Source organism: Sminthopsis crassicaudata, chromosome 5, assembly GCF_048593235.1.
Source record: "Sminthopsis crassicaudata isolate SCR6 chromosome 5, ASM4859323v1, whole genome shotgun sequence".
Taxonomy (NCBI): Eukaryota; Metazoa; Chordata; class Mammalia; order Dasyuromorphia; family Dasyuridae; genus Sminthopsis; species Sminthopsis crassicaudata.
Window position 1 is genome coordinate 82,753,907 of NC_133621.1, and position 17,130 is coordinate 82,771,036.

The following is a 17,130-nucleotide window of genomic DNA, read 5'->3' on the forward strand; positions in this document are numbered from 1 at the left end:
TTAAAAGCATATCTTACATTGGCATTTTTCTATGAAACATCTTGCAGCTGGTAGCTCCATTGTTCTTCTGTTAAATGGGTGGCCCTCCCTCTGAAACATCCTATTATTAATAAGTAACATAAAGCCCAAGTCTCAAGCTAAAACCCCATTGCTCCACTAAGCAGACTTGGTAATTTCCTGTTCATCTTCTATTTCCTCTGCCTGTCGATTGTGTTAACTACAGAGTCCTTGTCAAACAGGGGCTAACTAGATCAAACTCAAAATGTCCAAAACAGAACTCATTATTGTTCCTTTAAAACCTTTCCTAGAAAAAAGAAAAACCCTTTTCCTTTAAAACTCATCTTTCCTTTAAAACCTTTTCTTCCAAAATTCCCTACTGCCTATGTCAGACATCATCATCCAAATTCACTATCTTGTCATAATTCTTGACTCATCATTTTCCTCCACCTTATATCTCTAATCAGTCATCTGATTTTCTCCCTCTACAGCATCCCTAGAATCTCTTCCGCTTTCTCTATTCATGCTGCTTCTCACCTGAGTTATTGAAATATCTTCTAATAATTCCCCTTAAATCTCCTGTCTTGATGCAATTAAAGATATACACAAAGGTGCACTTGGAGGCAGGGAGTAGCTAAAATTTGTCTTTGCTCCCTATTCTCCTATTCTTTCCTTTTAGACTCTCCTCCTTAATTGAGTCCTTCTTCCTCCACGCATAGGCATTCTTCTGTCTCAGCACTTCCCTTGTTGGTGTCCTTATTTGTCCTTCCTTCTCATAAAGGACAAAGACATCAGGGAGGGGATGTCATGACATGCAGGTGAATTGTTTTTAAGTGAGGGAGAGCTGGGCAAGGTCACCTGCCTCACTTTCCCCTCCAGAGCCCTTTATTCAAGTGGCCAAATATAAATCAGGACTCCAGTCCCCAGATCTATCCCTACTCTTCTCCCATAAAAATCTCTATCACTTTGTGTCATTCTCATTGAGTGCTGATGGTATTTTTTATATTCCTTCTTGCAACCAAGTCATTGCCAATACTGTATATGTCATCATTACCCAACACATCTGTCCTTTGTCATGTGGATCATTTATAATTTTTATTTTTCTCAGGTTGTAGTGTATCAAGATCATCAGCTGAATAGAATCACTAGAAGAATATTGGGTTTAAAATATGTGAGGGTAAGCAGCATGGTATCATTGAAAATACTCTGCAATTCCTCATATTTATTTCAGCCCAGTCTCCTTTTAAAGTCATTTCTAAATCTAGTTTGTCATCTATTTACATTATCTGTATAGATTTTATTTATTATTCCAGTCCATCTGTTGATCTGGGTGTTTCTAAAGGATAGTATATCTATCATATATCTACTTGTCAGTAGATAAATAAGTAGATATAGATGAGTATACCAACCTTTTGTTTTTCAGTTTAGACCTGTGATTTTATCAGTGCAGGGGATTTGCACTCTAGAAATTTCCTCCATGGATTCAGATTTTTATCTTCTTCAGCCTTGGGGTATTAAGCAACTTACCCATGGTTACCATGGTCAGCATATCATACCCTAAACTTGAATCCAAGTCTTGTTGATTCCCATGGCCAGAATACTAACCACCATGAAAAAAAAAATTTTTTTGGATAATGTCATTTAGCAAAATGTATTTTAATTGAATTTGTTTTTTGCAGTATGGATAGTTAAACCATTTTCTTTTGAATGATTGTCCATCAAACTTAAATCAATTAGCATTATTAGTTCAAAACAGAACTCATTATCTTTCCTATAAAACCTTCTTTTCTTCCAAAATTCCCTACTGTCTATATCAAAGACACTGTCATCATTCTCATCATCCAAATTCACTATCTTGTCATAATCCTTGACTCATCATTTTCCCCCATCTTATATCTCTAATCAGTCATCTGATTTTTTCTCTCTCTGCAGCATCCCTAGTATCTCTTCTGTTTTCTCTTCACACTGCTACTTACCTGGGCTATTGAAATATCTTCTAATAATTCCCCTTTCCTTAAATCTCTTGCCCTGATACAATTAGACATATACAAAGATGCATTTAGAGAATTTCACCATTCATTGGGAATTCTTTTATATGTCAAAATTTTGGAGACTAGAAATTTCCTCTGGGTGATTATGTCTCCTTAATTTCAATCCCACTTGATGTTCATCAATCAACAAATATATAGGCACGTACTAAGCGTCAGGCACTATCCTACATATTTCAGATATAAATCCCCCAAATTCCAACTCTCTTGGAATATTACATAAAAATGAAATAATGTGGAAAAATTTACTTTATCCTCAGTAGGATAACTTAGTTTATATTCAGCTTATCAATGAACCACGTTATTTATCTCATCTATCTTAGGCTCTATTCTGACACTAATACTAGTCAGTTGGTCATTTTAAATGTCTGTTATATGCCCAGCATTCTGTGAAACACTGGGAAAAAAAAAACACCTGAGCTGCAAGAGCCTCATCAGACAGTCCTACCAAGTTAAATGCTTTCTAAAAACTTTTTGTACTCAGCTGGAGGATGACAGTGTCAGTAACCCTTTTATGGGGCCAGGGCATATGGAAGGTATAAAGAACTATAATGGTCATCTAGGCCAATATCACAAAAAGACCATTTGAGATAGATATTTCAAAGGAACAGAAACTAAGTTACTTTTAGCTCATTCTAGTTGACTGGGTGAATAGAGTACCAGCCTGAAGTCAGGAAGATTCATTGTCCTGAATTCAAATCTAGCCTCAGACTCTTACGAGCCATGTGATTCTGAGCAAGACACTGAACCCTTTGTGCCTCAGTTTCCTCATCTGTAAAATGAGCTGGAGAAGGAATTGGCAAACCACTCCAGTATCTTTGCCAAGAAAACACCAAATTGTGACTCAACAAGTTATTTCTAAATTTTCTTAAAACTATATTACCTCCTATCCAGATTTCTTATGTATGTTTTGCTCAGGCCTAACTTCTTTTATCAACATTACCATCTTAAGTATCCTTGCTTTTTCCTTACATAGTATATAAGATATTAAAGTGATAGCCTGAATACATTAGTTCTTTTTCATTGCTAATGAAAACAGATCACCATAGAAATGTTGGCGGTCTGTTTCATTTCATTTCTATTTGTTGTTCTCCTTTTGGTTTAAACTTTACATTCTCTACAGATAACCTAGTTCAGCAGTATCTCATGCCAAACTCTCTTAAGGATCACTTTCTAGTCTACTGCGTATGATCTTCTGTCATTCCACTCTGTGATGTTTAATAAAAGCCTATATTCCGAATTGTTGTTGCTCTGAGCTGCCATGTCTCTCCAATTGGAAGGGCCTCAAGGGTTTTCTGGCTGTTCTGGACTCTGACCCTATTGTGGTGACTGTTTTGCATCAATTAAATTTCTCTGAGAAATGATGTCATTATTTTCATTCTTCTTTTTCTTTTTTTCCCCTAGAGTTGGCAGTTTTCGTTAAATGAGTCAGATTAGAGTCCATTATATATAAATATAATTATATATAAATGTTTCTGTTCAATTCTTGGCCCTTAAATGTGACCCCATTTCTATCATCTTAGCCAAAGAAGGCCCATCATCTTATAGAATATCTTGCTTTTAATAATTTCAATCTCACATCCAGTAATTGGTGGGAGGAGAGAAATAATGGATAAAAATACTTGGGGTTTCAGCTTGTTTTTGGAAGGGAAACTGGGAAAACTTATGAAAGGGCCTTGCCATTGAAAGTACTCCTTTTCACTAACAGACCAATAGATGTCCAGTAGGACTATAGACTGTCAGAACTCAGAAGGACCTCAGAAATTACTGAGTCCAAACTCCCTCAATTTTAGAATAAAAAAAAACAAAAAACCCCCAAAAAACCTGAGATCAATGATCTGAGCAAGATTAGGAAAAAAGTCAAGACTGGAACTAAGTCCTTAGACTTCAACTATATAGCTCTTTCTATATTAGAAGTTCTTAACAAACTTGGGAGTCCATGAACTTAACTGAGTATTTAATTTTTTGATCACTATATTTCAATATAATTAGTTTCCTTTTGTAATCCTATATATTTTATTTTATGCATTTAAAAGCAGGAATCTAAGAAAGTACACTGCCAAAGGGTTAATAACACCCATACTGGACCACCCTTTTAAAATGAGTTAGAATTTAGAATTTTCACAATCATTAAATTCATTTGTTCTTCCCTTCACTTCCTTCCACCTTTTACTTTTGGTTTAGTAACCATTACTTTGCAACTTTCACTCTTTATAAATAACTAATTAGCATGCATTTACATCCAGATACCTGTGACTAATTTCTTATATATTCATCCTGTCAATAATTTGTGCTACAGAAAAGCATTCTAGTAGCTAGTATAGGGGGAAAAAACCCTATCACCTTATTTTAAAACTTATTCATTCCTTTGAAGTGATAAGGAATAGTGCTTTTAAAAATGATAAGGATGTTCACACAAAGATTCCAGACTTTTAGGGTTTTGCTAAATTTTCATTAATTGACACTTTTCCATTTTATTGTAAAAAAAAAAAACCCTGAGCTAAAGCTAACTTAATGTCCCAGGCATCAAATCCTTCTGAATAGTGATTAAACATTTATGACAAGGAGAAAAAGTTGATACTGAAAACAACAACAACAACAACAAAACTAGTTTATCTTGACACTGCCTGCATTACTTGAATTTAAAATGAATGTGATGCAAATATGCTTTCTTTGATTCTACTGACATGTTGCACAAATCAGAGAATAATTTGCTACCAGGTTCAGCGAGAATCTTCTTGATTGTAATTTTAAACAAAAATTTGCAAGACTTTCCTTGATTAAAATAATTTCAGTACTGGATTTTAAGAGAACTCCTCATGGCAAACTATGAAGCAAAATCTGACAAAATAGGCATGACATGCAATAATTGTTATCTTTTTCTTTGGTGATGTCAGTGGATAGGACTAATAACAGTGCTAAAGGGCAAATGGTAAATCAGGCTTCAATAGTATGGAACTTTTAGGTATAAATTGCTCTGCTCTATTTTATTTGGATCAATGATAATTCCATTTCTACATTGCTTTAAGTTCTAAAAAGCACTTTTCTCACAGAAATCTCATGAAATAGATAGTGCAAATAATACCCCCATTTTACAGATGAGTAACCCAACACATTATTAGCTAAATCACTTGCTAGGATCACAGAGCTAGGAAATGCAGAGTTGGGACATTAATTTACATGTTCCGACTCCAAGAGTATGTATCTTAAATGAACGTATCTCTCATAGATAGATATATAGAAATTATGTATATGTATATATATGTATGTATTTTTAAAATTTAAAGAGGTGTTTAAAAACTAATTTACTCAAAATAATTTTTCAAGTAAGTTGAAGCAATTTTAATACAACTATGTAAAAAAGTTCTCTTCAATATAAGATTAATTTTAAAACATATTACAAATATTAGTTTTTAGAATAAAAGGGAATATGTTCCTGTGTTTTTGGAAAATATTTTGAGTAAAAATTTGCAAAAAGAAATATTTGGTATCATTATTATCATTATTGCAAAGACTTCTGAAAACTAGGCTAGCAAATGATTATCCTGATAATATAAAGTCTTTTTTATAGTGAACACAAGCTCATAGGCATTCATGTTTACCTTGAAGGAAACTAGTCTAATAAAATTAATTTCATCCCATGACTCATTCCAACAGCATAAAAGATACTAGTGAGATGTCTCCTTATTTTTCCTTTTACTGAAGCTTTGATTCTTTCATTTTAAAAAATAGTTTTAATACTTAACACTAATGTCCTTTTAATATGAGGCCCAATGCCAAACAACTTCTGTTGCCTTGAAAATGTGTTTAACCAATGAGTAAATTTCTAAACCAATGAACCCCAAGTGAATTAGAAAGTAATAGTAGTAGCAATTAATATTTATTGAGCAGTACACTAAATGGGACCCGAGTGCACCATATCCTTTCCTAACACCAGCAGATCATTTAGGGCATTACAGCTGCAGTGCTCACAATAGGCCCCTAGTGATAGCCAAGAATGGGCCTTTCTAGGTGCCCACTGTACATGGAAGTGATCTAGACCCAAGGGAGAACTGGGCTCAAGTAAGCATCCAGTGAACGTACCACATAGCTACACTATTTGACTACAGGACCCAGGATGTTTTCATTTAAAATGTATAGCCCTGCAACCTTCAATATGAATGGGAAAAATTGAATCAAGCATGACTTCAGTGAGAAGTACCATGCATCTATCTTTTCAGCATTGGAGCAGCCCAGAAATTTTACAAATATAAAGTAGTTGAAATAATTCTACCTGCCACACTAAAATCACTTTGCCATCAAAAATACTAAACTTGCAATGAAATATTCTCATATTTATCCTTCTACCTCCTGATAACTTTTCACATATTTTCTGATTTATATATCACTCTTTATCAATTTTCTTCCTTTTTGATATTTTCATCACAATACAGCTGTGCCTCATGCAACCCACTGTGGTATAGGATTGGCCCAGGAGCCAGAAACATGTGAATTCAAGTGCTGCCTCTGAAACTTACTGGCTGTGAGACTCTGGGAAAGGCACCAGAATCTCTCAGGGTTCTCTAAAACTGTAAGTTGCAGAAAAGGTACCAGTTTGCTTTAGTATAAGATATTTCTCTATCAGTGAAATCACAGATTCAGTCCCCTTCCCTTCTCCCTACAGATTGCCTCAATTCATATAATATTTCTGAAAATACATGAGCAAAACAAGTTTTGATAAAGCAGATTATATATAATTATATTATACATAATAAATTATATCTGTATTACATATAATTATACATAATATAATCATATATGTATTATATATAATTAATTTTTATATATATATATATATATTAATCACAACATGGTGCTAAAAATCCTTCTGTAATTAAATAATGATGAGAGGAAAGGGAACTGTTTGTTTTATAAATTCAGATTTTTATATTTCACTTTTTTCTAAAGCGGAGGAAAAAGTACCAGAAAAAGCAGCAGGTAGGTTCATTTTCCCTTAGTATGTTTTCCTTGTTTGTTTCTGCCGCCTCAAAAAAGAATTTTTTAATCAATTCTTTCTATGTACTTCAATGTGTTATTATTATAAGCAGTGAAATAGGAAGGCATTTAGGAGCATCAGGTCTGGTGTCAGGAAGATCCAAATTCAAATGTGGCCTCAGAAAATTCCTAGCTGTGTGATCATGGGCAAGTCATTTAACCTCAGTTTGCCTCAACTGCCTTCATAATACCTATGTTGCAGAGTTGTTGTGAGGATTGAGTGAGATAATATTTTGTAAAGTACCTAATAATGCCTGGCACATAGCAAGCAACATATAAATCCTATTGCTATTATTATAATAATTTAGGGAAATATTTATCAGAAAATTGACTAATAATTCCTTTATTTCATAATGTTGTCTTGTATTTTTCAAACATTAATTTTTTTCAGTTTAATGTTACTTCTAGATTATTTCAAGATAACTTATTTAGAAAAAGCTAATTAGAAGCCCTTCTTTATTTTTCTCACTCATTTACAAGCAATATTCCAAATAGATGCTGTGATATAATGGAGAATAAAAGAGAGCTTGCTCATAGCTTTTTATCAAAGAATCATGCCTCGGTTCAATGTGTCCACCAGAGAAAGAGATCAGCTATTAGGTAACTACCATATGAATAACTGCCAGAGCTGAAGCTAAAATTCTTCTCTTGCATAATAATAATAATAATAGTAATTATATAGCACTTTTCAAAGTATTGTGCAAATGTACAATAAATACACATATAGCAAATTTACACATACATATATACAACATGTATAATACATAAAAATATAATGTAGCTCATTTTATCTTCACAATAACTCTGAGAGATATGTGTTATTATTAATCACATTTTTCAGATGAGGAAATTTAGGCACATAAGGGATAAGTGCTTTCTCATTATCACATAGGCTCTGAGGCTTAATTTGAACTCAGATTTTCCTGACTATAGAGAACATATGCAAGGGAAACCTTGCATAGACTTGAACCTTTCTTGGAAAGCCATTTTGGTGCTTTAGTAGTAGTTCATTTCTCACTGGTTCTCTGAAGGACATTCTGAGCCACGTCTTGTATTTTGTTCACCTGTACCATATCTACTGTGCCACCTAATTGCCTATCATAATTCTTAATGATTTCATATCTCTGATCAAAATTCTATAAGAAATTATTCCAGGGAATAATCCTCAGTGACTCCATAAGATATATACAACTATAGTTATAAAGAACTCAAGAAATATAATGATTTACAAGAGTTTCATGTATTGTGGTAAAATGGTCCTACCTAATTAATTTTTTAATATAGAGTGAAATGTTAAAGTTTTCATGATAGGAGAGATATAGAAGCTGTGATTTCATTGGTAAATGGAATTCTCCTTACCAATGCAATTGTGTACCTCCAACTCAAGATGTCTAGAGCATTAAGATAGTTGATGACTTTCCCCAGAGACACAGACTTGAACCCAGTTCTGTCTGCCTTCAAAGCCAGCCCTCTATCCATTGTACCATACTACCTTTCTTTTTATGTTTCCCTGAATATTTATAATTATACTAACAACATGTAGTTTTTGAACTTAAACCTCAAGGAAAAAGCCCAAAGTAATTGAATTCCTAGCTGAACATTGGGTATAAATGTCCCAGCTCCATCAAGCCTCCATAGTGTCTGTCAAACTTTCTAAACTTTCTATCTCTACTAAAGCACTACTACCACAGAACTGGCAAGCCAGTGTATGGGAAATGGGAAGGTGTGGGGACAAAAAAAAAAATCAGACCTATCTGGTAGTTTAGGTTCAGAATTAGAGAGGAAGTTGAGAGATCCTGAAAGTGCTTCTTTGGTTATACACACTCACATGATAGAAATGGAAAAAGCAGTTATTTTAGTCAAGGGATAAACCACCAAAAGCACATGGTTTTCCAAGAAGGGTTCAAGTCTAAGCAAGGCAGAAACCCAAAGGAAAACTACTTTAGGTCCAAGTTAAAGAAGAGCACTTTTTGTTCAGTTTTACAGGAACAAGAGAGACTTTTTTTTTTATCATTATAGCTTTTATTTACAAGATATATGCATGGGTAATTTTTCAGCATTGACAATTACAAAACCTTTTGTTCTAATTTTTCCCCTCCTTCCCCCAACTCCCTCCCCCAGATGGCAGGTTGACCAATACATGTTAAAGTATATGTTAAGTACAATATATGTATATGTATCCATACAGTTATTTTGCTGCACAAGAAGAATCGGACTTTGAAATAGTGTACACTTAACCTGAGAAGGAAATCAAAAATACAGGCGGACAAAAATAGAGGGATTGGAAATGCTATGTAGTGGTTCACACTCATTTCCCAGAGCCAAGAAAGACTTTCTTAAGCCAAATTTTGGTCAGTTGCTGGAGGAATGAGGATCATACTAAGATTGCTTGTGAGACTTGTGAATCCTTGGACTTTCATTTCCTCATCTTTAAAATGAGAGGGCTAGAACTAAATGATCTGCCAGTTCTAAATCTATGACTCTATAGTCTCCTTTAAGTATATAAATTAAGGGAAAAAAGATGAGACAAAGGTCTTTTTCTCTGTAAGGGGACTTAAATCTAAGGGACCTCCTTCAATAAGTAGTCGTGCTAGTAGCTTGAAATCTGAAAGAATTTCTAAAAAAAAAAAAAAAAAAAAAAAACAAAACAAAAAAAACCTTAAGATTTTGGCTCACTTAGTATGGGGAAACAGTAATGCAAAAGATCTTTTGTAACATGAGATCACAAGAGCTACCAACATGTTTCAGAAAGATTTGTAAGAAAAGATGAATAAGGAAAAAAAAAAAAAAAAGTCTCTTTTCCCAAAGGAACTAGCTATATGCTAGATATTTACTGCCTATCTTTGCTTTTTTCCCATTAGTTATAAATTAGACTTATTTAAGGGTGTTTTTTTTTCAAAATGCATCTACAGATTCTCATGACTAATCTATATAACTATATGTAAGTATAGTTTATTTTGAAATGCTAGCTCGTAATACTTTTCAGCAGATTGGTTTGCTCTCCTGGAAGCATTTTGTTCATGGGATCTTTGTTCTTTTTGGTATGTCTTGAAATTAATTTGATTTTACTTTCATGAATTACCACAGAATTGGCAAGCCAGTGTATGGGGAATGAGAAAGTAAGCAAGGGAGGCGTTCAGATCTGAGATTTCAATGAAAGAGAAAACTTCCATTTCCTGAACAGATCTACAAGTGTTCAGTGATTTAGTCTTAAAGAGTCACATGGGGGCACATGGGGTACTATTCACCCATGGTGACACAACCAGTATGTCAGAGATAGAATGAGAATCCAGGTTTTCTAATCTCCAAGACCAGCCCTGAATCTATACGTACATATATATGCACATACATTCATATTATACCCTGATTTCAAAGTGACATTATCTTAAACTGGTGCATTCTCACCTTCCTATAACATCATTCAAACCCTACTTTCTTTTCTTTCTCAGGAATGATTTGTCACTAGAAAGTCCAATCAAATAATAATAAATTTAATGATGAAATGCAAAATCTAGATTGGAATAAAATGTAAAAAACCACATTAAATACATGATACCCTCTCTGAATGTACCAAAAAAACATAGTGATGAAATGTATAAATGAAATGCTTTTGGTGTTCTTTTTGTTATTTTGGTCTTTTGTACCTATACTCATTCCTACTTAATTCCTCTTAGTGTCTTCAGAGAAGTCACTATAATATTGTATCTGCATTATCAACCTGTTTCCATGGAAATTTTTACTATCTATTGAATAGTTAACATATTTGTTATCACTATTGGAATAACCGTTAATGAGGTCAAATACTCACAATATGACTTCACTCTTGGTAGATAAAACAGGTGGACAGTTAGTAGGAAAAAAAATAATTCAGTTCTGTCAATTTAATGTGATAGAAATTATTTAACTAATTTTTTTACTTATGATACTAAATTAAGTGCTTTACAAAGAAAATTACAAGTATTTGTTCTCCAGGATCTTGGATTTAGATAGATAACTCTGGTAAGAACTAAAAGTATAAATATTCTTCATTTCAAACAAATTCAAAATATATTGGCTTCAGAACTCTCAAAATTAAGAAGTAGGATTTTCAAAGATCACAAAATGTTCGAGCTTTAAAGGGCCTTAAATAATCTAGCCATTTTTATGTCAGACTTGTGAAGCTTATGGATGCCCTCTGAAAATAATATTTATAAGCGTCTAAAGTAAAATACAGAGATTTGCAAATAAGCATTAATCGTTTAGACAAGGATCCAAACATTCAGTAAATATCAGACCAACATGCACAGCAGTTTGTTGCATTTTAACCCTTTTCTGAATGTTTCCATCTACTTATTGTAGTATTATTGTTGCTAATGCTGTATGTGTGTGTGTGTGTTATAACATGCTTCACATCTATGATTTTACAATGCAAGCTAATGGGAAAAAAACACCTACAACTTTGCCGAATAATATCTGTTCTATAATGCAAGAGAAAACTGCAAAACATAAATACATTATGAAATTAAAATGGTATATCAAACACTTGTCAAGGGTAATTAATAAAAGTATTCAGTGGGTATTACCTAATGCTTAGCATACCATGGTAATAAATTGAAAAGGAAAGGAGTCCAAATTTGGTGGTCATAGATCTGAATTCAAATACTGGCTTTATTTATTTCCTGATTTATGTGACATTAGACAAGTCACTAACTTGTCCAGGGCCTTCATTTCCTCATCTGTAAAATGAGAGGGTTGGATTAGGTCCTAAAGGTCCTAAAACAACCTTATATTTCATCTTCCTCAGCTTCCCAAGAGCTATTTTTTCATGAAAGATCTCAGGGATGAATGAACTTTGTCTCATTGACTATAACATGAGAACTGGCTTGAAAACAACAAAAAGTAGGGAGAAAATGCCCTTACTATGAAAAAAAAAAACCTTAGAGAATTCATGCAGTTGAATACGTACAAGAAAATTAGAAAACAAAATAATACATAACAGGCAATTTGTTCATAAAATAAGTTTATAAAATACTTTTAAGAAATTGGTTGTATTATAAACCGAATCACTGTTAAGTCTTTACAATGACTTATTTTTACTTTTCTCCATAATTTTTATTTAATCTCAAACTTTTTCTTAATGATCTTTTTGATGATGATCAAGAGATAAAATGTTAAGATGCCTAGAATCCTTGCCATCTATGGCCAACATAATATTGTGGCAAGAAAATATACCCTATGAATAATCACTAAGTTTACCTTTAAAAAAAACTATCATAATGAATTCACAAATTTCATGAACTAGGAATTTAAAAGAGATAGAGATCAGTAGCATCTGGAGTCTAAGAAGGAAGAAGTAGAAAGTTAAAGAAGAATTGAAATGAAAGGAAGAGGTATCCATAGCAATACCAAGTGTGAATAAAGAAAAATAGAAAATGACTATCTCTAATTGGACTAATCTGGTCCTTCCTGGAGTTCAGATTATCTTCATTATTTATCAGCATTTTTTAATTAAACATATATATATGGAAATTTTATTTGCTTTTTACCTCTTAATCACTGACATTGTTCATTTTTTGGCTAACCAAATAGTGCTTAAAATTTACTCCAGAAAAAGCCAATTGGATAGGGAGTATACAAGAACGGAGCACCATTATCATTTTACTATCTTTGCTATCCAGGTAAAATAGGAAAGCATTTAACATATTAAAATTCTCATGAACCCATAATTCAGTCCATTTAATATTAAATCTGTGATAGTGCTAATGTTTATCCAATGAGAAGTTTTCCTTGGCATGGTATCTAAACATTATATTTTATTGATTCTTGGTTTCATGTTCTCACTGATTGGAATGTTTGGAATGTACATGCCCATAACCAAAACATTTCATACTGTTGAGCTAAAACAATACGTCTTTCTTTTAATATAGGAGTTTTATCTTTCTTAAAACCAGTATGTTTTCTGAACAAAATGAATTCTTCATGTAGTTATTACTATAATCACACTCAGGAGGATGATTACTTAAGTAGGGAGAAACCATTGACTCTTATATTAGATGCCTTGTTTGGCTTTCTAAAATATCATTAAAAATTATTTTCTTCTATTTCTGCCTTAGCATTTTGATAATAAACTAAATTCTGTTAGAATGTTTTAGATAATTTTTAATAAGTAGATCTCCCCAAAGACAAAAGAGCTTTTAGATATTAACAACCTAGAGAGAAATGGCAGCCAGATGGCTCTCTGGACAGAGTAATGGGTCCAGAGTTAGGAAGACTTCTTCCTGGGTTCAAATCTGGTCTCACACACCAACTATATGTGGGCAAGTCGCTTAACCCTGTTTGCTTCAGTTTCCTCATCTGTAAAATGAACTGGAGAGAGAATGGCAAACCACTCCAGTATTTTTGCCAAGAAAATCTCAAAGGGGGGTTATAAAGAGTTGGAAACTACTGAATGGGAGGGAAAAGGGTACCTAGAGAAAAATTAGAGGAAATTGTCCAAAATGATGGAAAATATCAAAATCATGTCCTATAGGTTAAGAGAGAATTTACTTATGTTGACAATATTTTCCATGCTAACTTAACTATATTCATTGTTGGAAACTGAAACATTGTTTACTTCTATTAAGTCCACTTAATATTGGTTTGTTTTTTTTCTATTTGGTCAAATATCTATAGTGAGGAGTCATTATCTCTATAGTGTCACTCAGATCTATCCCTTTCCATATTTACTACCATTACCCTCATTCAGTGCCTCTTTTTCAAAATTCCCTCTCTCCTTCCCAACCTCCATTAATCCACTGTGCACACCATAGGTCAGATTAATCCTGTAAAGCACAATTTGAAGTAAGTTGTTTATTTCCAGAGTGAACATAAGAAAGTCATGTAATCTGTCTGAACCTCTGTTCTATGATTTGGCAAATGAGAGAGTTGAGTTAGAAGTCCTCCAACATCCATTTCAACTTGAAATCTGTGATGATTCTAAGTGATATAAATGGGGCTAGAACCCAGTAGCAAAAACTTAAGTCCCAATGCAATTCTAGCTTTGCTTTCAGGATTTTCAATCCTGGTTGCAAAACAATTATTTCCTTGCTTTCTGCTCCTCTGTAGTCCAGTTTCAACCAAAGTATTCTCTATTTCAAGAATACAGGAGATAAGCATTTATATAGCATCTACTATATATGCCAGACACTCTGGGAAACACTTTACAAATATTTGATTCTAATACCCTGGAAAGTAGGTGCTGTCATTATCCCCATTTTATACCCGAGGAAGCTGAGATAAGAGAAAATTAAGTGACTTTCCAGAGTCATGCAATTAGTAAGTGTCTGAAGCTGGATTTGAATTCAAATCTTCCTGGCTCCAGGCTCAGTATTCTATCCACTATTCCACCTAGCCATGAAGCTTTCCCTAATCCACCCACCTAGAAAGAATTGATCTTTTCCTCTTCTGATTACTGTAATATTTTCTGTCATTCATTTACTATTTGTGTGCCTGTCAGCTTCTCTATAACACGGATCATAGAAAGCAGGAACCTCATCTTAGTTTTTTTCCTCCCAATTTCCCACAGTGCCTGACACACAATAAAATATTTGTTGAATTGATGAATTTCCAAAACAAAGTATAAATGATGAATTTTAATAAAATGCCTTCTCTGAATATGATCATTCTACATAAAATATGTATCAATTCTAGTAATGCTATATATTTGATGTAACTGTGATCATTTTCTCCTTTCTTAAATGTTAGAAGGCAGAAGGGGAAGGCAAGGACAATTCCTTTATTGTTTTTTACTTAATAGTATTGTTTCCCAATTTCATGTAAAGATAGTTTTCAACATTCATAGTTGTAAGATTTTGAACTCTGCATTTTTCTCCCTCTTTGTCTTCTTTCCTCTCTCCTCCCTAAGAGAGCAAGTAATCTGATATAGGTTATATATGTATAATCATGTTTAACATATCTAAACGTTAGTCATTATCAAAGAGTATTTAAAACAAAAGGGAAAAACCATGAGAAAGAAAAAAACAACCCCCCAAAAAAATGAAAATGGTATGCTTCAATCTGCACTCATACTCTATAGTGCTTTCTTAGCATTTTCCATTATGAATATCCTTAGAATTGATGGGCGACTACTTTACAAGATTAGTTCTAAAGTTTAAAAGATTTGTATGTCTCTCACTTTTGTTTTCTTTTGGTGGAAAAATTCTGCTTGGACTGAATTAAACTCTGACACATTGCTTTGTATTATTCAAAGCATTCTTTTTAAATGCTTCCCATTTAAATAAATAAGGATAATTGTAGTTCTGATAAATATGTTCTACTAACGGTAAGTATCTGTATAAGCATCTTATACCAATTTTTTTGCCCAAGATTTTTTGAATTAATGCTAATCAAAGCTGCCCTCGCCTCTTATTTTTCTATATGAACACAGAAATTGCAGCTGCCTGCCAAGTCTGCTGAGGGATGAATGTAATAATTTTCAATTGGACTGTTAGCCCAAAGGGAACCCCGATAGCAGGAGATTGACAGATGCAGCATGGATTATCTTGTGCTCTGAAATCAGCCCAATTTGTGGTTTGTTGCAGGTGCTAAAGAGATTGATATTGCTGCTACCCTGGAGCACTTGAGGGACCAGAGGCCAGGCATGGTCCAGACAAAGGTACTGTCAATAAATCCACTGGGATTTAAAATACATTAAAAGTCTCTCAATGTAGTTGTTTTCTTGATAGAAGAGAGAGCCTGTGCTCTAATTTACCATAGGTCACTAGCTTATTACTCTGCTTTGACTATCTACCCACCCAGGCTTATTTATGGTTAAAAGAAACATTTAGAACACTTTCTTATGGTATTTGTTGATGATTCTAATAATAACTCCGACATCTATCTTGATTATCTTATACTAACATACTTTGGTAGAATCCATCGATATCCATCAATATAAGCATCCCCTTCATCAGTGTTGAGTTCCCATCCAATGCTGTGGATCTCTGGATACTTTTACTTTTTTATAGATACCAAATGAAGCTTTTGGGCTGAGATTAATGGATGATATGATATGTACTATGGTATGATATAACATATGATGTAATGTAAGGTAAGATATTAAATATGTGGTATGTTTATAATGTAGTATAGTATAACATAATATAGCAACATATAAGACTAAAACACTGTGAAGAATAAGAATAATTCTTGCTCTCTACTTAGTCCAGTAAGGTTTACAAAGCTTTTTGAAGAAATTTCAAGTAACTAGATTAGGAGAGCATGAAACAAGAAATACGTAACTCACAGAAATATAATAAGAAACAAATGAGTTAGGTACATAAAGTGCTACATAAATGTCAGCTATTATTTTTGCTACATTCTACTTTTTATGAGAGAGGTAAATGACAAAACAATTTAATATCAGAAACTTGGGATTTAAAACAATAATAATAGCATACACACACACACACACACACACACACACATACACACACAAAACAAACAAACAAAAAAAAAACAACTTTGTACAAGGTTTCTTGAGCTCCATGTGCATTTATCCCAAACTCTTATATGTTCAGTATTATTATATACAATCATATACAGGGAACAAACACAAAGGAGCTAAGAAAGAAAACTAGCATCTCCCCTGCAAATACACACACATACACCACTTTAAAATGTCATGTCTTTAAAAAGTGCTTAAGTCATAAAATATGGATTATTTCCTCTCTCAAATCCTATCTGGCACTTAGAATAGTTAATGTTTGCAAAGAAGACTTGAAACCATAAAAAAGATGTTAGTGCTAAATTCCTAAAAGGATTTAAAATTTTTTCATATGTGTACTTACATGCACATATATGAATGGTTATGTTTTTACATATATGCACAAAGTCATAAATTAAAAATTGTTATAAAGTCAGGTACCCAGAATTCTTAGATTCCTTTTTGATTCCCTAATGATATTCTCTAATTTTAAACATCTGTTAACCTCCCTATACCTCATTTTTTCCCATCATAAAAAAATGGGAATTTTTACAAGACCTGCAATTCCTTACTACCCTAAGATCTTGCCAAACCAAATTAAGTAAATGC

At 33.2% G+C, this 17,130-nt stretch overlaps 1 protein-coding gene across 6 annotated transcripts in view; it reads left to right on the plus strand.

Moving 5' to 3' along the window:
- Positions 1-17,130, plus strand: part of PTPRN2 (protein tyrosine phosphatase receptor type N2) — a 1,470,018-nt gene that overhangs the window by 1,440,997 nt on the left and 11,891 nt on the right. For all 6 annotated transcript variants that reach the window (XM_074267305.1, XM_074267309.1, XM_074267307.1 and 3 more), the window contains one exon: positions 15,638-15,711. In XM_074267305.1, coding sequence (XP_074123406.1) covers positions 15,638-15,711 — 74 coding nt within the window. The remainder of the gene's footprint in view (positions 1-15,637; positions 15,712-17,130) is intronic.